This window comes from Calypte anna, chromosome 12 (assembly GCF_003957555.1).
Source record: "Calypte anna isolate BGI_N300 chromosome 12, bCalAnn1_v1.p, whole genome shotgun sequence".
In the NCBI taxonomy this organism is placed as follows: domain Eukaryota; kingdom Metazoa; phylum Chordata; class Aves; order Apodiformes; family Trochilidae; genus Calypte; species Calypte anna.
The window spans coordinates 5,509,869-5,530,857 of NC_044258.1; the positions used below are offsets into that span (position 1 = coordinate 5,509,869).

At 56.2% G+C, this 20,989-nt stretch overlaps 1 protein-coding gene across 1 annotated transcript in view; it reads left to right on the plus strand.

Moving 5' to 3' along the window:
* Positions 1–20,989, plus strand: part of CACNA2D2 (calcium voltage-gated channel auxiliary subunit alpha2delta 2) — a 199,559-nt gene that overhangs the window by 166,485 nt on the left and 12,085 nt on the right. The window contains 17 exon segments of the mRNA XM_030458167.1: positions 1,301–1,345; positions 8,920–9,058; positions 12,458–12,589; positions 12,843–12,900; positions 14,810–14,860; positions 15,006–15,105; positions 15,832–15,990; positions 16,430–16,537; positions 17,080–17,158; positions 17,333–17,382; positions 18,166–18,255; positions 18,457–18,525; positions 18,939–19,013; positions 19,406–19,480; positions 19,635–19,706; positions 20,054–20,125; positions 20,304–20,365. Of these exon segments, the coding sequence (XP_030314027.1) occupies positions 1,301–1,345; positions 8,920–9,058; positions 12,458–12,589; positions 12,843–12,900; positions 14,810–14,860; positions 15,006–15,105; positions 15,832–15,990; positions 16,430–16,537; positions 17,080–17,158; positions 17,333–17,382; positions 18,166–18,255; positions 18,457–18,525; positions 18,939–19,013; positions 19,406–19,480; positions 19,635–19,706; positions 20,054–20,125; positions 20,304–20,365 (1,436 nt within the window).

Sequence of the window (20,989 nt, forward strand, 5' to 3'; positions counted from 1 at the left end):
ATTAGGAAGTGCAGATGGCCATGTAGCCAGGGAGATGGCCACACCAGTGAGGGGCAGGGGCGAGTGTGGGGCTGGAAGAGGCATTGGGAGGGTATCCAGAGAGAATTTTAATTATTTTTCCCTTGTTGTTGTAAACCCCTCAGCATTTCACAAGAAATCACAGATAATTAATAAGTACATCCCCTAATGACTAAGCTTTTTAACAGCAGAAATTGGAAGATGCTGTGTCCATTTTTTTGTTCAATTTCCCCTCTCAGCCCTGGCTTATCACCACAATTGGACTTGCAGAGTCCACCAAGACACCCACCCAGCCCCTGTGCCCTTGCCACTCCTCATCCCAGGGGGACATCAGCCACACAGCCTGCTGGGGTCCCCCTGCCACTGGGTGTCATGGTGCCACCATCTTTGCCATGAGCCCTGGCCTTGTTGGGTGCTACAGTGGCAACAGCAGAGCAGGAGTTGGGGGGGACAAATTAAGGTTTTGGCCGAGTTTCTGTTCTGGGCCTGGATGGCTCTCCTTGTTGGATAACAGTGGTGATGATCACCCCAGAGCAGTGGTGGTGGGAGCAGGAGGGCTGCTGGCTGGCACGGTGTCTGACAGCTGATGGAGCAGCAGACACGTTTGCACGGTGACGCTCGCGTCCCCACACGCAGAGAAGAGGCTCTGAGTGCCTTTTAATTACCCCTTCTGATGGCACAGGGAACGCTGCTGTGACAGCCTGGCTGCTCTCTGAATTGCCTCTTTAGGAGTTCTATCAGCTGCCTCACATCTTGACATAGAGGGAAGAGGACTCCGAGCAGACCTTGATGCGTAAATAGGAGCTAAATACCCCAAATTAAGGATGGAGGTTTCTTCACAGAGTTGAGGATGCTCAGCTCCCTGCCTGTGCTGGAGCTCTGCCCATTTGTGGGACCTACTAGTGCCACACTGCCCTCCCACAGCAGGACCAAACCATCCCGGGTGTGGGGACACAGTGCAGCTTCATGCCTGGTGGCAGCACAAAGGCCACGGTCACACCAGTCCCTGGCAGAGGCTGTGTGTGGCCCCAGACTGCTGCAGCTCAGTGGAGGGAAGCAGAGCAGATGATGATCAGTCCTTGGAGAGCAGATGAGGGGGTGCGGGGTCCCAACCATGTCCCAGGATCAGCGTGGGGTGGGCAAGGTTTGGTCCCTGGTGATGTGGTGGCTCCCAGCAGCACGATGGAGGTCCTGCAGGGATGAGTAAGGGGGAGGGAGGGTGGTGATGGGAACCCTCTGCATCCTTGCCCTGCCCTAACTCAGCTCTCCCTTTTCTCTGCAGGAGGAAGACATCGAGTACTACGACTCCAAGGCTGACACTGAATATGTGAGTACTGTCCCTGCCTCACTGCTGGCACTGCCACCACCCCTGCCTTGCACTGAGCCCCTCTATGGGACTGTCCCAGCACTGTCCCTGGAGGAGACATGGTACAACACGGTGTAATAAGACCCAGTGGTGGGCAGCAAGTGCCCAGTGTGCCCCCACCAGCCCAGCTGTGGTGGCATCTGTCTGCCATCTCTGGGCCCAGCAGCAGGCAGGTGGGCAGGTTGCTCCACTGCCTGCAAAAATTTCTAAAATTAAAGCTGGCATCTGAAATTCAAATGAAGAGTAAACGTTTAATTAGAGCCTGAATCTAATTCTCTGCCCCCCCTCCCAGCACAGCCATCCCGTGATTTCTGGCAATCAGAGCTTTAAATACAGACCCGACAGCTCCGCTCCCCCGGGTCCTCCCCAGGGGGTTGGCATTTGATGGCTCCTCCACACAGTGACAGTGACAGTGATGGCACTCAGGTGCCATGCCACGGGTGCTCCACCCACTTTGCTGGGGTGGTCACCCACCTCTCATCTCATGCCATACCATGGGATCCTTTCAAAATACAGGTTCAGTGATGCTTTTGGCATGGTGTGGCTGGGGAGCAGAGGAGTTGAAGTGTCCTCAAAGCTGACCAGGAGCCCCAGGCAGAGCAGGGTGGGGCTTGGGGGCAGCTCCAGACAGTGCTGGTGTCCTGGGACAAGCCCTTGTCCAAGGCAGAGTCAGCAGCAGATGTGCTTTTGAGGGATGGGTCCTGCAGCAGGAGTGGAGGGATGGCAGCACATGGTGTTGGCAGCAAACCACTTGCAAACCATAGGGCCTTGTCCAAAAATAATCCTGGGATGACCCGACGAGCCTTTAGAAGACCATGTGCAGAAGGGAAGGGAGGATCCAGGCTTGATGGGGTCCCACCAACTGCTTTGGAGACGATGCACTGAAGCTGGGGGCAGGGTGGAGCAGAGGATGGATACCTTGAAAGCATCAACAAACCACCAGTGCCACCATGCCCAGGTGGTGACAGCAGGCAGGGCTTCTTGGCGGGGAAAGCAGGAGCCAGGAAGAGCCTGGGAGGTGGAAGGAAGTCATGCAGATGCTGTGACCAAAGGGGAGGATGCTTGCTCTTCCCATCATGGATCAGGAGCATCCCTCCCTGCTTAAGGTCCCTCTCACTGGGAGCAGGGGGTGTCTTCTGTCCCACCCCAGCCCAAGGAAAGCTGGACAGGCAGGATCCTGCTCTTCATGGCTGCTCCAGAGAGGATGGAGCTAATGGGCTTAAAATGCATTAAAGAGGATCTTGGATAGAAGCAGAGGAAAACCTGGTTGGTGGTGTAGGCAGGAGGAGACAGCCCGGAACAAGGGCCAAGGAGAAGGGCTCATGTATCCCTCAGGCTGGGCAGGGCTTTTGCCATCACTGCCATGGGGCAGGAGACAGGGGAGCTGGATGTCCCCAGAGCCAGTGTTGCCCTGTGCAGTCCCACCCCCAGCTGGTGCCAGCAGGGAGGATCCAAGCTGGCAGCTCCTGGCTGGCAGCTTTGGGAATATCCATTTCTGCAGGGTAGGAGAGCATCCCTGCTTACATTAGGCAGGATTAGGAAACAGGAGTCATCTCCACCTTTGCCTGCCAAACCCTTCAGGTGCACCAAGCACCATGGTGTCCCAAGGTGTCCCTGGGGACCGTGGGGCTCAGCTCCCTGGTCCCCAGCCCTTCCCCAAGGGGGGTGGCTTGTCACTGGGAAGAACACCCTTCCAGCGTCAGCCACACCAACTTCAGTTCTCCTCTGGGCACATATCAAACAAAATGGGGGTGTCTTCTGGCCATGGGCTGTGGGGCCAGCAGGGCCAGTGCTTCCCTATCAATGCAGTTCCTGCTTGCTGGTGAAATCCCAGCAAATTTAGTTCCAGCAAACATAAATGGAGAGAAAAGAAGGTGATGCTAAAAGAAAAAAAAAGGAGGGAGATGATACCCAAGGGTCTGAATGGAACTAAATAGCACTCTTTCTGTCTTTTTCATTATTTAGCTTCAATTTTTATATTTAAATGGAGCAGAATCTAGCTGCAATGGAGTTAGTGCTGATGGACAATGCCTATTCAGCCTAACTGGGGCTTATTCACCAGCCTTTGCTGGCTTTAACTACAGCTTGAAAGGAATGAGCTTCCTATTCATTGGGTTGCACTTCAGCTCCACTATCTTTCAAAACAGATTTTGGATTTCCAAGTGGTTTTTAACAAATGGGAAAATCATAAAATTTTCCTGGGGGTCCCCAAAGCTCTCAAAATGTTTGCAGAAGCAAAGTTTTCACCTTTCCTTACTAGCAAGGGCTGTGGGGTTTGTCCGTGGAGGAGTGTGCAAACCAGCAGCTGGGTATTTCAGGCAGAGCAACACAGAAATAGTGATTTTCCATCTTTACTACTGTGTTTATGAAAGGGGATGATCCTTAAAGCACAACCAAGGCCCAAACCCCCTGGGATGTGCCACTGGTGGATGGGAGGTGATGGAGCCATGCCCAGGTCCTGGCTGGAGGACCATGCTGCAGGCTGTATTTTCTGCTTTGCATCAGCCTGGAGCTGTTGGCTCCACAAACTGACCAGGAGATGTTCTGCTGTCATTGCTCCTCCCACAGTTGGAGAGATGTTCTCTGTGGCAGTACAGGACCTGATGCCAACCCCTGGGAATATCTATGCAAGCCCTGATCTTTGTCCCTGTCCTTTGGACACCTGCTCCAGGTCCTTGGGAGGGGAGAGAGCCTGAGAGATGGTGGTGGGAGGCTGGGGGTCCACCAGGCTCAGCACCCTCTGGGGCAGGGAGGCAAGGGCAAGCACCCACTGGGCCCAGCCACAGGCAGGGGCTGCCTGCTCATTGCTCACCCTGCTCACAAGGTGCAGCCAGGCAGGAGTGGGAGGAGGGGAAAAAAAAGCCCCAAAATGTCAGCAGCAGATGAAGGGTGTTGGAAAATTTAATCTTCCAACTTTCTCAACTAATGTGACATTTGGATTTCCTCCCGATAAGCTATCAGCCCCAGAAGTTTCTTTCTTTCGCCTTTTTGCTTTTGCTTTTTTTTTTTTTTCCCCTTCTTCTCTCCTTTGCCTGGTAATTTAAAAATAAATGATCTCAAAAGATCTCTAAACAGTACCTTTGGCAAAGATTAAAAAAAGGAAGAGGGGGTAGGGGAGCAGGCTGGCGGGAGAGACTGATTGTTATTTATAACCTGGGCTGCTGTGAAACCAGGAACGTGGCTGGAGAACACATCATCTCCCTCTTTGGTATTAAATTGCTGCATTTCAGGAAAAGCTGAGAAATTTAAGAAGGAGAAATACCCTTTTGCATAGGCCTAGAGTTTCTCAGCCATGTGCCAGGGGCTGGCATTGTTGTTCATTGTTAGTGATAATCATGACGTCTTGATTATGAATATTTTGCTGGTTTTCCCTGACTTAACATTTCCTTGGGAAATGTAGGATGTGTTGGGATATATTCTTGATTGGGTGTGTGAGGGACAGGACATGGGATGCAGGGCTGCTGTTGGGATGCTGTGGTTTGCAAGAGCTCTGCCAGTGCTGGGGGGGAAGACTGTGGCTACCTGGCTTGTCCAGAGGTGCCAGACCCAGCTGGTGTCCTGGGGTGGCCACAGGCTGGCTCAGCTCTGCTTTTGTCATCAGTGCTGCCATTTAAGCTGTCACCATCCCATCATTAGCTGTGATGGCTCGTTCCCATGGAGATGAGCAGTGAATAGAGGTGTCTGCATCCACAGGAGCTGCCTGACCTGTGGCTCCAAGTCACATCCCTGGGTCACATCTCTGGGTCATATCCCTGGCTTGATCTGCATCTCCAAACCCTGTCACCAGTGGGGACCCCCCAGTAGTCCTTCTGCCCGTGACTTGTCCTCAGCCAGCACCAGGCTGGATGTGATGGAGGGCAAGTACTTGTCAAGAGCCCAGCAGCCTCCAGTAAAGCTCTTGCTTGGTGCTACTGGTGCTCACTGAGCATCGAGGTGTCTTTGAGTTTTACCCCTTGCCCATCAGGAGTGCAAGGACAGGGAGCCACAAAGCAGTAAAATTGGAGTAAAACTGAATAAACCTGCAAGATCAGGTTGCTCAGAGTCCCATCCAACCTGACCTTGAATGGTTCTAGGGATGAAGCATCTATCACCTCTCTGGGCAGCCTGGGCCAGTGTTTCCCTACTGTCAGTGTAAAAAATTTCTTCCTTTATAACTAGTCTGAATCTCCTCTCTTCCAGTTTAAAACCACAGAGTTCTGTCTCTACAGGCCCTACTACAAAGCTTATCCACATCTTTCTTATAAGCTCCTTTAAGTACTGAAAGGCTGCAGTAAGGGCTCCCTGGAGCCTTCTCTTCTCCAGGCTGAACAGCCCCAACTCCCAGCCTGTCTCCATAGCAAAGGTGCTCCAGCTCTTGGATCATCTTTGTCACCTCCTCCAGAATCACTCCACATCCTTCCCGTGTTGGGGGCTGCAGAACTGGACACAGTACTCTAGGTGGGGTCTCACAGGAGCAGAGGGGGAGAGTTACCTCCCTTGATCTCCTGGCCATGCTTCTCTTGGTGCAGCCCAGGACAGGGTTGGCTTTATGGGCTGCACGTTGCCGGCTCACATCCAGCTTTTCACCCACCAGTACCCCCAAGTCCTTCTCCTCAGGGCTGCTCTCAATCTTGTGACTGGCAACCCAGCTGCTAAAGCACCAGAGATGGCAAAAGCTCTCGGCACGCAATGGCTTCTTGCTGAAGCAATAAATATGTATAATATTGATATATTGCCATCGAGTCAATTTCTAATGATGTGTAGCAAATGATATATTCAAACTGTGGCGTCTGCTTCTGTGACGTCCTACATATTGTAACAGATCAGACATTAAATAGATGTTTCGAGGTTCTTTTGAAATGTAATGATGAGAAGTGCTGTGAAATCTGTCTGGGGGCCTGCCAAGATGCTCACCATTACACCGGTGTAAATCCAAAACTTGAATCATATTCTCCTTTGCTCTAATATAAATTCAATGCAGTGTTTCTTCCTCTGGTCTTCTGAGGTGGCTCTCTGTAGCTCCAGCCTGCACTGAGATGCTCCCATCCCTGCCTGGGCTAGTAACAGCTTTGCCTGCCTTCATATGGGTGGAAGTGACCCCATTTCAGGTGGCAAATTCAGCTTGGCTTAAACAGGAGTAACTCAGTTGAGGTCAGGAGATTTATGGATAATGGGTAAGCATGGCTTGGATAACATCAGTTCTTCCCATGGGTCTCATTGCCATATAGGTGTCAGTGATGCATGAAGTGTCCCACGTACAGACAGCTCTATGTTTGTCTCCGAGATCTATGCATTTCCCTCTTTACAGCTCCATGAATGAGAGCAGCCAGACAGCCCCGAACCTCACAGAATACAGATGAGCCCCTTGGAAGTGGGGGATACAATGGAACAACAATAAACTGGGGAGTGGTAATTAAGTACAGTAGTCCCAGCTCTGCTGGGGGATACCCATAAGAAGGGTTGGGTTTTCCCCAGTGACATCAGGGGGCAGTGGATGAGCTGGACCTGGGCAGGGTGCCCTGATGATCTGAGATGGGGAGGTGTCACCAGGACTTTGCTGAGCTGGGGGTATAAAACATTTTTAGTGTGAAAGCAGTGCTTTTCTTGCTGCAGGTGCCCTCGGGTCATGGCTTTATCCCCTCTAAGGCCTGTTTCCAGCAGGAACCTCTAAATCACCATCTGGTGCTGGGAGAGGTTGGCAGGGACGAACTAGTGCATGGGCATTTGCTTTCCCCAGGGACCTGACCTCACATCCAAGGCAGTTCTGGGAACAGATCTGCTCTCTAGATAGCCTGTGGCCTGGCATGCAGCCGGGGTGCCAGCTCTGCTGCAGCAGTGCAGCTTTGCAGGGGCCTAGCAATCAGGTTTCTGCCCTACCTCTGGGTTTATGTGAAACTGAGAGTGTAATCTGGATTTCAATCTTGGTGATATGGCTCAGGGAAGGTGGGGACTGTTCCTGCCCACCTCTCACTTGGCTGCTGCAGCTGTACTTGAGTTCAGCATCATTCTGGATGGCTGGAGCCCCTACCCCGGGATCAGCTCTGGGTTTACATTCGCAATCCATCAGCTGGAATTAAAGCCCAAACCTCTCATGTCAATCCTGTTACTCTCCCAGGCTGTGGAGAATGGTTTGGACACCCCTCACAATGTCAGGGGAATGTCACTGGGGTGGTGGCTGGTCAGAGCTGGAACAGGGCAGGTAGCATCTCTCCATTTCATCTGTGGAGAGGACACAGGAGGGAGGCCAGGATGGGTTTTTAACTGAGCTTCATAGTTTATTTACCAAACACGTAATTTTCCTTTAAATCGATGGCTTTTCCCATGAGAAATTCAGTTCTTTTATCCCCTGGGTTTTGTCGAGAGAAGTCTGAGCTGTGGGAGAGCAGTTTGTATGGGGCCATCGAGGACAGCAGGATGGGACCATTCCCTGACCCTTGGCCCTGCTGGTGCCAGGGTGCTTTGCCACAGGATGGCAGGGGCCATCCCTCCAGACTGCTGTCCCCATCACAGCACCACACGATCCCGCCTGGAGCTGCTCACACTTCCAGTCACGTTGGCTGTTGTTTCTCTGGGGCTGATCTTTGCCACCACAATCAAACAGCCTTACACAGGCTCGGAGATCGGCACAACACTCAGGAGGAGGCACAAAGGGAGAGGCACTGAGCTGCTTCCTGAGGGGAATTTGCTCCCTCGTTCCCTCTCAGTGGCCAGATCCGGTTCTGCTTCCCTGCAGATGCTGCAGCAGCATCCTCCTCCCCACCCTGAGCATCTCACGGCCAGCTGCAAACACCCATTGCTGGCTGCCGGGCTTGTGGCAGGGACACAGCAGCCTGGATCCAGCACCTCCTGGGTTTCTTTGTGATTTCCCCAGTGGGTAGCAAGGCCACCCACTTCCTCCTGCGTACCACAAAGCCCCACAACTCAGCTCCAGCCCTTTTCCCCCACTCTGACCCTGTCCCCTGCCCACAGCCACCCAGCTGTCCTGTACTGGTTCAGTGTATCCCTTCCAGAGGGGTTCTATCCCAGTGCCAGACTGGCAGCCGGGCTGTGGGAAGGAAGAGGAGGGCTGGGAAGGTGCAGCAGCACTCTGTGGCACCGGCTGCAGGGAATTTGCCATCTCTCCACCATAATTAAATATTGTTTGCATTGCTTATTGACAGAGCACTAAGCTGCACTCCATTTTAATTTGTTCTTTGATAGTTGCCTTTTGCTACTAATTGATTTTCAAGGCTGGCTTTTTTTTTTGGTTTGGTTTGGTCTGGTTTTAGGTTTTTTGGGGAGGGCGTTGTTCAGCTTTTTTTTTTTTTTTTTTGTCTGGTTACTGCTTGCCATGCTACCAAAGCTGTAGAAGCAAGTGTAACCAAGGTTTGCCTTTGTGCACACCCACTCTTCTGTGCTGCCAGCCAAATCTGGCATGAAAGCCAGCACTGCTTGTCTTCACAGGGGGATATTTGATGATGGACTTTGGGCAGTGGTGTTCCAGCTGTGTGTCCAGGGCTGGCACACCCAGATGTGTGTGCTCACAGATGACCCCATGTGCTCTGCTCCTTCCCCAGGACGATCCTGATGGAGAAGAGATCGAGAAGGAGAAGTCCAACTCCTTGAAGCTGGAGTTCACTGATGATGACAACTTCAAGACCAAGGTTAACTACTCATACGCTGCCGTGCAGATCCCCACGGACATCTACAAAGGCTGTGAGTGTCCTTCCTAACCCTCTCTGCTCTGCTCTGCACTGTCAGGCCAGGCTCAGCCTTCCCCTCCCCTGCTCAGAGTGCTGCAGCCCTGGGGACTGTCAACCCGGGGTGCCCCAGGTGGGTCTCGGTGCCAGGGCACCCTGGCTTCCAGCCAGATGGGCACTGAGAAGCAGCAGAGTCACCACGTCAGGGCAAAGGTGACATGTCCATCCCCAGGGACTCCCAAAAGCTCAGCATGGGCCGGAGGCACTTCAGGGGTTAGGGGTTTTTAGGAAGGGATGGAGAGCAAAGGAGAAATGGTAATTTCGATAGAAGATAAAGCTGGGCTGTGCCTGCACAGCTGTGCTCCTCCCGTCCTCGTAGAAGAGCTCAGCAGATCCTGAGGAAGTTCAAAGCAGGTGCTGGAGATGATCAGAGGGACGGAGCAGATCAGTATAGGAGGGATTATGGCAGCAGCAGCAGCTCCCATCTGATAGGAGGGAGCAAGATGGGGCTGAGTGGTGGGAGAGGGTGAAGCAGGGATGGTGCCTCACAGATTGTGAAATAGGGGGTGAGGCAGCTGAACTCCTGCAGGAAGGCAGCAAAGGCCATGGTGGGACAGTGTAGTGCTTTGGGGTATGGAGGGTGTCAGCCCCATGGCCATATCCCTGGGGATGCTGGAGGGTACGGGCTGCTCCAGAAAGGGGTCCCGGGTTGGTGGATCAGCCCAGGAGTGGGCAGGGAGCAATGGGCTGAGGGACAGATGGACAGACAGAAAGGATAGGACGTGTCACATGAGATTTCAGTCACCAACGGGAGGTGACACAGTCCCTGAGCTGCCAGAGCTCTCTCTCTTACCTTCCCTGCCGCGGTGGTACATGGTGACAATCGGTCTCCATTTCCCTCTAGTGGCTGCTCTGCACCGAGCTGGGGACCGCTGCCAGCCAGCGATCATCCTCCAGCACCCTTGGGATGCATCCTGCTCCCAACCCTGCTCCCTGCTCTTGGGGGGACCCCTGGTCTCCCCACACCACCGAGGGCTCCACTGTCGCCGCATCCCCTTGTTTTAGTGACACTTGTAGAGGGCTCCCGGGTGGTCTCAGCGGTGATGGGGGCTGAGCTCACGTTCCTGCCCCGGTACACGGGCTCGTTACCGGCGAGGCCGTGCTCAGAGCCGCATCCGTGCGACGGTTCCATCACGGTGGCAGTGGATTAGAAATTTGCAATTAGTTTTATTACCCATCTAGCGCAGGCCAGGCAGCTAATGAAGCACATCATGCGAGCGGGGGTGGCCAGCGGGACGGGCTGTGTGGGATGAAATATTCATTACTCCTCACCCCTACTCTCTAGCCGACGCCGCGGCTGCCAGCCTGCCACGGCCACATAAATCACCCCCACTCGGCCGTGGGATGAGAGGAAATTGGAGATTAACCATCTCCAGGAATTCAGGGCTGCTCGGAGAGAGATGCTGGAGAGGGGTTGGAGCAGTGAGGGGTCCCAGGGGAGAAAGGGGCCACAGCCACGGGGAGCAGCACAGGGATCAGACAGTTCCCGGCTGTGCCAGGGGGCTCCAAAAAAACCAGGGTGCAGGGCAGGGTGCTCAGCGACTGCACCCCAAAGAGCAGGTTTGGCACAGAGCCACCCGTGTGTCCTCCTGCTGGGGACACCAGCGAGCGTCGCTGGTCCCCAGACAGCCGCCGGCAGAGAGCGTGCCCCTGGTGGGACCCGCTGGAGAGGCACTATCGCTGCCTGGCACGCTAATTAAACCGCTGCAGAGACGCCCTCCGCCGTCACCCCTCGCTACACACACAAATTACATCCTATATGTGTTTTATTTACTGTGCCGCTTTTAATTAAACCTGCAATTGCTCTCTGGCGGGGCGGGGCTGGGCTCACCCTGATGGGGACAGGGACAAGGTGGGGACAAGGATGGGGGATGTCACCAGGGGGGCTTCGATGAACAACAGCGTATTGCTCTGAGCACCAGGAGAGTGTAGGGGCTCTGGGGGGGGGCTGTGTTTGTGTGCAAGGATGGTTTAGGGTCTGCATTGATGAGCAGGGATTGCTATAGGGGCTGCACTGTGCAGAGATGGTATAGGGGCTGTGTTTCTTCACAAAGATAGTATGGGGGCTGCATGCAGTGCAAGCCTGGTGTGGCTGAGGGGATAGGGGTGCAGGCACTGCTGGGGCTCTCAGGGATGTGTCTGTGGCGCTGCCTGGGGCTGCTCCTGACAAGCTGGAGCCCGGCAGCCTGCTCATGTCCCCTTCTCCCGGGAAAAAACACTTCTTGTGGCAGAGCCAAACAAGAAATCATCCCAAGAGCCCAGATCACAGAGCTCTGTGTGGCCACAGGCTGGGGAGATACGGCTGGAGCAGGTGGAGGTTTGAAGGCACAGCAGCCTGAGGGAAGGAGAAGTCTTCAGCAGTGGTGTTGGGATGGAAGGACCGGGGATTCACCCTGAGTGAAACCTGCCCACGTCCTGCCAGTGCCTTGGGGCCATGCTGAAGCTTTGGACTGGTGATGACGGTGTTTTGAGGAGGGACAAGTGTAGGGGGAAGCCTTAGGAGAGCTAAGTTTGAGGAGTAAATTCGAGTACTCAAATTTGTGGCCACTCTGGGGAGCTCTTGCACCAGGAAACCCCCAAAAACGCATGAGCAGTCTCCCCAGGAAGGAGCAGTGTCTTTGGGGTGCTGCCAGCTGCCTGCTCCTGCCCACAGCAGCACCTGGGAGCTCCTCCACGCCGCGGCCCCGGGCTGCTGAGGGTGTCCCAAAGAGCTCAGGGGGGATCCCACCATCCCCAGGGCAACCCCCCCCCTCACTGGCTGGCCAGCCCCATACATGCCTGGCCGTGCTGGTTCCCCCGCGCTCTCCCAGCCCCCCTTGATTAATCACAGGCTGGGGCTGCCAGCAGCTTATCTTTTGCTTTAATAGCTGAATAATTTAAAACCGCTGTTTGCCGGCATCTTAATTGCTTTTGCGTCAGGTGCGGGGCCAGCGGGGATGCAGAGCGGAGCCCAGGAGACACGACCTCTTGGTTTCCCAGCTGGTGGCTGTCCCCAGGGAGCGGGGCTGGCACGGTGACAGGAGGAATAAGGCGTTTCCTGGGAAGGGGGTGAGATGGCAAGCTGGTTGTCCCCAGCCAGGGCTGTCCCTGCCCCGGAGCCAGGGGACAGGGATGGCGAGCGCCTGGGGGAGTCTTTGAAGGGCTGGGGACAAGGGACAGCAGGCTGATGCTGGAGAGCCGGGGGAGCAAGAGGACCAAAGGAAAGCCCACGTGGGTTCCTCTATGAGAAGGGAAGAGGGGACACACCACCTCTCCCTCCCTGCCAACATCATGGGGACACGACGCTCCCCACTGCCACCAGCCCACCCCCAGCTTCCCCACACCCACCCATTGCCCCCGGCTTTGTCTCCCGCAGCCACCGTCATCCTCAATGAGCTGAACTGGACGCAGGCTCTGGAGGATGTCTTCATCGAGAACCGGAAGGAGGATCCCTCCCTGCTCTGGCAGGTGTTCGGCAGTGCCACCGGTGTCACCCGCTACTACCCTGGTGCGTGGTAGGGGGCGGTGGCCGGCTGGGGGGGCTGGAGGAGGGCAGCCTGAGTGAGATGTGAGCAAGGATCTCCTGCCACCAGCCCTTGGGGCTGCCTGCCACATCTAACTGTACTGTGCCGAAGCCCAGGAGTTCCCCACTGGAGCCAGCTGCTTCCTCAGCCCTGGGCATCCCTCTGCCCTGTCCCCCCACCTCGTTGTTTCCCCAGGACAGCCCCCACCTCACTCACCTCCTGCCTTCCCCCCCGCAGCCACCCCCTGGAGAGCCCCCAATAAGATCGACCTCTACGACGTGCGCAGGCGGCCCTGGTAAGGGGGTGTTGGGTGGGCAGGGGGTCCTTTGACCAGCACTCCTCAGCTGGGAGCAGCCCAGCTCCCTCCCCTTTTCATTTCACACATGGTTGGCATTGATAAACAGGCACGGGAACGCAGGAAGCGGCGAATGAGCTGCGGCTCAGTCTCCCCTCCCTCCCCTCTTCCCAGGAAGGCAGCGTGGGGTGGAGGGATAAATCCTTGTATAGGGATGAAGCGTGAAGAGCTGCCCCTCACCCTACTCCTCGCTGCAGCCACAGTGGCCAGCACTTGGTCCAGGCCAGTGTTCCCATCCAAACAGGAAAATAATAATCTCTTGGAAACTGTGAGCTGGGAGGATGGGGAGACAAGAGGACAGGCAGCACCAGGTTAAGTGATAGCTGTAAGCAGCCATTTATTCCAAGGGCAGGTGAGGCTGGATGGAATCACCCCCCTTCGGTCCAGATAGAGGTGTGCTGGGTTGGCAGCACTCATTCCCGTGCTGCCCATAGGGAGCTTTGGCCCATCCTGCCTCCAGTTCCTGCCTAAAACTACAGGCAGGGAGAGCAAACCACGCACAGGTCTTTAGGTATGTGCCAAAGAGCCCTAGATGCCAGGGGAAGCACCCCCTGCCTGTCCCTCTGCAGGGACCTGTCCCCTCTTCTTGTCAGAAAATTAATAGCCTTGCTGCTATGGTTAATTGTCTTTGAGGTTAATTGCCTCCACTTTAATTATTAACTGTTCTCCACTGGGGCAGCCATGTGGATCATTGGCAGAGTAGGGACAGGGAGCCATTTGAGGAGGGCTGCTGATCTCTAGGGGGCTACCAAGCCCAGCTAGCCAGGTTACCTACCCACTAGCCTGGCCATCCATACCCAGCCATGGAGGAGCAGCAGCACCCTTTGCTCTGGGGACACCATTTTGGGGTCCTCTCCTGACCCAAGGCCACTCACCTGCCCCCCCTCCCATGATGGATGGTGCTGTTAGCCACAGTTGTCATCCCCCACCCCAGGCCAAGGGATTCAACTAAGCAGGGCAGCTGAGATGGATGAGCTGCCAGAACCCATTCCAAGCATAATCTTAGTTGTGCCTGGGGAGGTGGTCAGGCACCAAGCCCTTACTGGGAGGAAGCTGCCTGCATGTCCTGCACCCCAGCATGGAGCAGGGGATCTTGGGGGGACACAGCAGCCCTGCCAGCATGCCACATCCCACCCAGGTAATCACTTGTAATTAGGGAACATCAAGACCTGGGATTAGTAATCAGAGCCTGCCCCTTCCCCAACCCTCCCCAGTAATGGTGAGTAATTAATACTAATAGCAGACTAATTAATTAGTGTCAGGTCTGATCCTGATCAAGCCAATAATGAAGCTGCCTTGGACTTCAGCCATGGCAGGATCAGGCCCCACGTGGTGGGATGGGGAGGCTGAGCTGTTCTTTGGGGGGTGAGAAAGGGTTCCCTAATTGTTTTTAGGGGAGGTCTTAAGTAGTATTATTATTTTTTCCTCCTTGAAGCTAAAAATAACCTCATCAGCCTGGCCTTTGTAGCTACCAAGGGGGGTAAATAGCATCTCAATATGGATGCGTGTGTCAGCATAATCAGCTGGCAGCAAAGGGCCTGCAATGATGGAGGAGTTTAGCATTTAGAGCTCATTAGGCTGCTACACTGCAGAGCAGCAGGTTGCTGGCAGCCTGCCATGCCACCCCACATCCTCACCCCCCCCTCCCCTGCCACCGCCTTCTCCCTGCTCCTCCCTGCTGGGTTCCCAGGGCTCGGGGTGCACGTGGGTGCATGGGTGCACAGCAGTATCCCTGACTGCCCATGTGCTGGGGAGAGCTTTGTTCTTGGGCTGCACCCAGAGAGTGTTTGGGGGGGTCAGGGCCCCCCAAAATGAGCTGACCCCGCTGACCTCTCTCCACACCCCACAGGTACATCCAAGGTGCTTCCTCCCCAAAGGACATGGTCATCATCGTGGACGTGTGAGTACACGGGTGGGGCTGTGCCAGGGCAGGATGGTGGCACAGCTCACCGGGGTGCCACCATCCCACTGGTGGTCCTGGGGAAGCTGTGTGGGAGCACCCTGCCCCTCTCTGCTGAGCCCCCAGCACCCCTCTCTCCCACCAGGAGCGGCAGCGTGAGCGGCCTCACCCTCAAGCTGATGAAGACCTCAGTCTACGAGATGCTGGACACCCTCTCAGATGATGATTATGTCAACGTGGCCTCGGTGAGTGACACAGGACAGGTAGCAGGGCTATGCCCCCCCCAGGCAGCTCCCAGCACCCCACCGTGGAGCCCTTTGCCCCCAGACCCACTTGGCTGAGGGCTCTGCAGAGAGAATTTCCTGGGTTTTATTTCTAATTCTTAACCACCCACCTACACATAAGCAAGGAAATGGCAAATGAAAGCTGTCCCCATCACAGGGCGTTTGGCAGACATGCTCCTAGGGCAATCCCAACCAGCCAGCCCTTGTCTGTCACCAGCCAGTGACACCATACCCCCCGTGGCAATGTCATGAGCCCGTGACCTCACACAGTGCAGTGGCTGTGCCACCACATCTGTTCATTGCTGGGTGCCCAGCCTGTGCCAGCCCTCCCCTGCCTGACACTAATTAACATGTCTGGCCTGGCTCTGTGAGCTGGATCACTGCTCCCCTATCCGTGGGCCCTACTGCCAGCAAATGAAGCTGTAAGTGAGAGGCAGCACCTGCTCCTGCTGCTGGCACAGGGGGTCCTGCAGTAGGGAGGGCACAGCAGCACCTACTGCTAGCACCCACCAGGGTTCTTGGTGCTGGATTTGTCCCTTCCTAACCCCTGGTCCCCGGGTTATGGGGCATGAGGTGCTCCAGCTTTGTCCCACCCACTGGAGCTGAGCGTGGTGGGTGGTGTGTGCCCACTATCTGTGGGTCCCTGTCCCCTTTCTGCATCTCACTCCCCTCCATTTTGCCTCCCAGTTCAATGAGAAGGCGAAGCCCGTGTCATGCTTCAAGCACCTGGTGCAGGCCAACATCCGTAACAAGAAGGTCTTCAAAGAGGATGTGCAGGGGATGGTGGCCAAAGGCACAACTGACTACAAGGCTGGCTTTGAGTATGCCTTTGACCAGCTGCAAAATGTGAGCCTGGGGGCTGAGCTGTGGGGTGGGGTGGGCAGAGTGCACCCATGGGTGCCTGGAGAGCTCTGAGAACCCTGTGATGCCTTGTGCCTGGGGCTTCAGATTGCAGAGGCTCCTTGTCTTTCTTTGCAGTGTCAGGAGGGACATCCCACCCCCTGGCATGCTGTAGCCAAGGTTTTGCTGGAGCTCTGGCCCCTCTTGGGTTATTAAAAGTTAGCAGGGCTGGGCAGAGAGGGACAGACCCAGCCAGACAGCCTGCCAAAGGCAAAATAAAGATGAATGGTGCCATTAGAGGCTGAGCAGCAATAGCCACAATATCATTTCCAAGCAGACGGGGTCCTTCCTCCTGCCTGCTCACCCCAGAGAAACAGGCTGGGAAAGGAGATGGATCAGGACCAGCCCTCCTGGCCACATCCAGCCCCATCTCCTTTCCCCTCAGTCCAACATCACACGTGCCAACTGCAACAAGATGATCATGATGTTCACGGATGGCGGTGAGGACCGGGTGCAGGACGTCTTTGAGAAGTACAACTGGCCCAACAAGACGGTGAGGGGCTGGGGGGATGTGTGCCAGGCTGAGGCCACTCGCCAGGGAGAGAGATGGCTGCAGCAGCTCCGTTGCTGTCACAAGCAATGTCCCCATCCTTCCTCCCTCCCTCCCTCCCTGACAGCCTCTGCCATGATGCTGTCCTGGAAATGGGGTGGCTAACAGACCGGTGCCCTTTATAGCTCCCACCTTGGTGTGCAGGAGGCAGGAGGGTCCCCAATGCCACCCAGCACAGACCCCTCCTCAGGCAGCGATGCCCCAGCATAAGGACCTCGAGTCACTGGGAACAGTGGCTTTGGCCATGGGGGACAGAACTGGCTGTCCCCAGGCAGGGAGAGAGGGCTCCATGCCGCCTGCCAGCACAGCTGCCCTCTGCACAAGCCTTCTCCTGCCTTCTTGCCCTTGGCCATGGGCATCACCAGGCTGCTGGGCAGAGAACAGTGCCACGCTGTCCCCTTAGAGGTTACCATCAGACAGGAGCACCTCAGTGTTTAGGGCAGGGGTACCTGGTGGATGGTCCTCACCGCTTTGCTCTGCCACAGGTCCGGGTCTTCACCTTCTCTGTTGGTCAGCACAACTACGACGTGACCCCGCTGCAGTGGATGGCCTGTGCCAACAAAGGTGAGTGGGGCTTCACCTGGGGGGGCTGCAGGGTGCTGGGCTCAGACCTCACCACTGGGGTTGGCACCGGTGTTCCAGCACCGGTGCTGGCTGCAACCCCACAGGGATTGGACAGCAGGACAGCCAGACTGCCAGACAGCAGGCTCTCTGACTGCCTTTCTCTTTCTTTCCAAGGTTACTACTTCGAAATCCCCTCCATTGGCGCCATCCGCATCAACACACAGGTATAGCAGGGTGCTTGCAGGGTGCTGGCAGGGTGCAGGGGGGGTGCTGTCTTCCCTGGGTGTTCTGCCTGGGGACAGGCTCAGGCTGCAGAGAGCCCACAGGCTAGTAGAGAAGGTGGCAGTGAACAAGAAGGCTGAGCCCAGCCCTCAGCCAGGCCTGGTGCTGTTGAAATAAGTAATTCATCTTCAGCAGCTCCCCAGGGACCTGCTGCTTTTAGAGTGACTAATTATGAAACATCAGGCGTTAATCAGCACGGAGCAGAGCCAAGTGCGGGCAGGGAGCGAGCACAGGCAGGGCCAAGCTTGGCAGAGCCAGGCATGGCTGCCCCTTTTCTACCCCTTTTCTGCCCCTTTTCTTGACTGGATGCATATGGCGGGCAGGTGATGGGAGTCCCTGCTCTGGGCAGCCCCTTGGGGCAGGGCTGGCATCGTGGCATAGGGGCTTTCCCCCCACACTCCAAGGTCTGCCATGGCAATGTGAGCCAGGATAAGATCCCAAAAGGCCACTGGGGTGACAGCAGGGGTGTGGTCCAGGCACTGCCTGGGGAGCCCCTGCCCCGCTGGTGCACACCGATGTTTGCATCTTGTTTGCATCTCAAACAAGCCCATTCTGTTTCCAGCTGGAGCCATTCCTCTAGGTTTGGGAGCTGCCAGCCTGCAGCTGGGGGATGGCACCAAGCACCCTGTTAATATCTCCTGGGGAACGTAGGGGACAGGGGTGTCACCAGTTTGAAGTAGGTGACACCAGCTCCCATGTCATGTTTTTACCCTGTGTCCCTACAGGAGTACCTGGATGTGCTGGGCAGACCCATGGTCCTGGCTGGGAACCGAGCCAAGCAGGTTCAGTGGACCAACGTCTACCAGGATGCCCTGGTGAGAACACCCAGCCTTGGGTTACCAGAGGGGACAGTGGCCCCAGTGTCCTACACAGCCCTGGGGGGCAGCTGGGGACACTGGCCCTGAAGTTCTGCAAAGTCCACGATCCCATCTCCCTTGGCAGGGGGGTAACCCCCCTCTGCTCCCCACTTGCAGTCCCAGAGAGGGGACGTAAGACATTCTTCTGTGCTTGTGCAGGGGCTGGGCCTGGTGGTGACAGGCACACTGCCAGTGTTCAACCTGACAGAGGACAGCAGTGACAGGAAGGTAGGAGACTGTGGCTGCTCCCACCCTGGCTGCACTGGGACACGCAGGTGTGGGGTCTTTGCTGGGTGGAGAGGGTATCCCAAAACTGGATCCATGGCTGCATTGTCACCCCTGGGGTGCTGCTTGCTCTGCACCCGCTCCCTGGGGTGAGACCAGGGGTAATTGCCATCCCAGAGACCCAAACTGGCCTTGGCTAGCTCTCCTGGTTCAGTGGGGACAGCTTGCAGCTGCAAGTCCCAGGAGGGGCTGCTGAGGACTGGCACGTCCCACCCTGTGCCCTTGAGATACCTGGATTTGACCTACATGTCCCCAGAGGGAGAAGAGACCTATCCCCCTGGTTCCCTGTCCTCGTACTGGTGGTGGCAGGTGACAGCCCTGCTCCCACCTGCTTCCCTCCCTGCCTTTCCTTCCAGAACCAGCTCATCCTGGGTGTGATGGGGATCGACGTGGCTCTCAATGACATCAAGAGGCTGACACCACGATACAACGTGCGTGGGAGACCCTTCCCCTCCCTCCCTGCCCTGCGCTGCCTGAGCCCATAGCACCTCCGGCAGCTGTGGCAGCAGCTGGCTGCAGAAGCCATGATTGCAGGCAGGGGTCAGAGCTGGGTGATGATCTGGGACCCAGAGCAGAGCTGAAACCCTTGCAGGGCCATTGAGGAAAATAAACCTGATTTTCCTGGGGAAAAGGGGCAGCGAAGGAAAATCCAGCACTGGGGTGAGAGGTGCTGTTGGTCTGAGAATAGAAAGAGGCTGAGAAAAAGACTGAGCCCAGGGGGTGGTGAGGTGTGAGCTCTGCTTGCAGAGGTGAGGGTGATCCCAGTGGCATGGCACAGAGCTGCCTGGTTGGCCTCATCCCTCCTCCTCCTCTCCTCCTGCAGCTGGGGGCGAATGGTTACGTCTTCGCCATCGACCTGAACGGCTACGTCCTGCTGCACCCCAACCTGCAGCCCCAGGTGAGGAGGGACCCGTGGGGCTGGGTTAGCCCTGTGGGACACGTGGCTTCCCCCAGGGTCCTGAGGAGCTGATTGCAGATGTGATGTTCATCTGGACTCGGTGACAGCCATAGAAGCCCTGATCCCATCCCCAGCTCTCTCTTTCTTCCTTCAGATCATCAATTTCCGTGAGCCGGTGACATTGGACTTCCTGGATGCTGAGCTGGAGGATGAGAACAAGGAGGAGGTGGGCAGACCCAGGAGCAGGTCTGGGGGTACAGGCTGACACCCTCCCCCAGTCTGCAATTGCAAAGGGCACTCAGCCCCTCAAGCCTGTCCTGGGGAGCTCCTCATCCTAAAGGCCCCAGCACTGCTCCTGTGAGGCCATGATGGGGACAGGAGCTGGGTCACTCTGTCCTGGGTGCCAGCCCAGCTCTTCGTGCCCTGCACTCCTCAGATGGCCCCCAAGACCCCAGGCTGCTCACCCCTGCACCCTGTGGGTCCCCAGTGCCACCATGCCAGGGGGGAGGGGATGAGCCCATGGGTGTATGGCCAGGCTCTGTGGCCCTCAGTCACCTCCTCCATGTCCTCCAGATCCGGAGAAGCATGATTGATGGGAATGACGGGCAGAGGTTCATCAAGACCCTCATCAAGTCCCTGGATGAGGTAAGGCTGCAGGAAAAGGGGGTCATGGCCAAAACCGCCATCATGCTGAGCACCCACCCCTGGTGGCAGGGAGCAAGGGGCCACAATCCAGCACCAGACTTGGAGCTGGAGTCCTGTGCCACCGTGCTGGCCACCTCCCAGCATCACAGAGGCCTGACTGGTTCCCTCTGACCTGCAGCAATACATCGATGAGGTGTTCAGGACCTACACGTGGGCCCCCATCAAAAGCACCAACTACAGGTGAGCAGCACCACCAATCCCCTCCCCTTCACCTGGACCCCCACCAGCACCGTCTGTGGTCTCCCACCTGCAGCTCAGAAGGTCCCCAAGGCCTCCAGAAACGTGCCCCATGGGCTGTGAGGTTGCAAACACACTGCTGGGTTGTTGCATACAGCCATTGGTGCTCTAAGGGGCACTCCAAAAGTGCTGCCTGATGGGATTCAGCACTGGAGCTGGGCCACTGTCCCCAGGGCTCAAGGCAAGAGCTTCAGAGCTGGTGTGCAGTGTGCAGGACAAGGGACACCCCTGCTACCATCTGCCTGCACAGCCAGAGGCTCACACAGATCTCTGCTCTGGGGTGGGTGACAGTGACATGTGCCCAACCTGCAGCACAGGTAGTGGCTGAGGGCAGAGGGAACTGCATTTATTGATGAGTTAGGACAAGCAGGCATGAAAAAAGACCCCAGTGTGATCATGTCTGTGCTGTCCAACTCTGGCTGCCTTTGTCCCATGAGGAGCTGCACAGTCCCCTGCTGTGCCCTCCTCCTCACCAGCAATCTCCAGAGGGGCTGGCAAGGGTCACAGCCACCTCCTAGAGCTGCCAAGTGCCTCCCATGCAGCTCTGGTCCTGTGGCAGCTCCATAG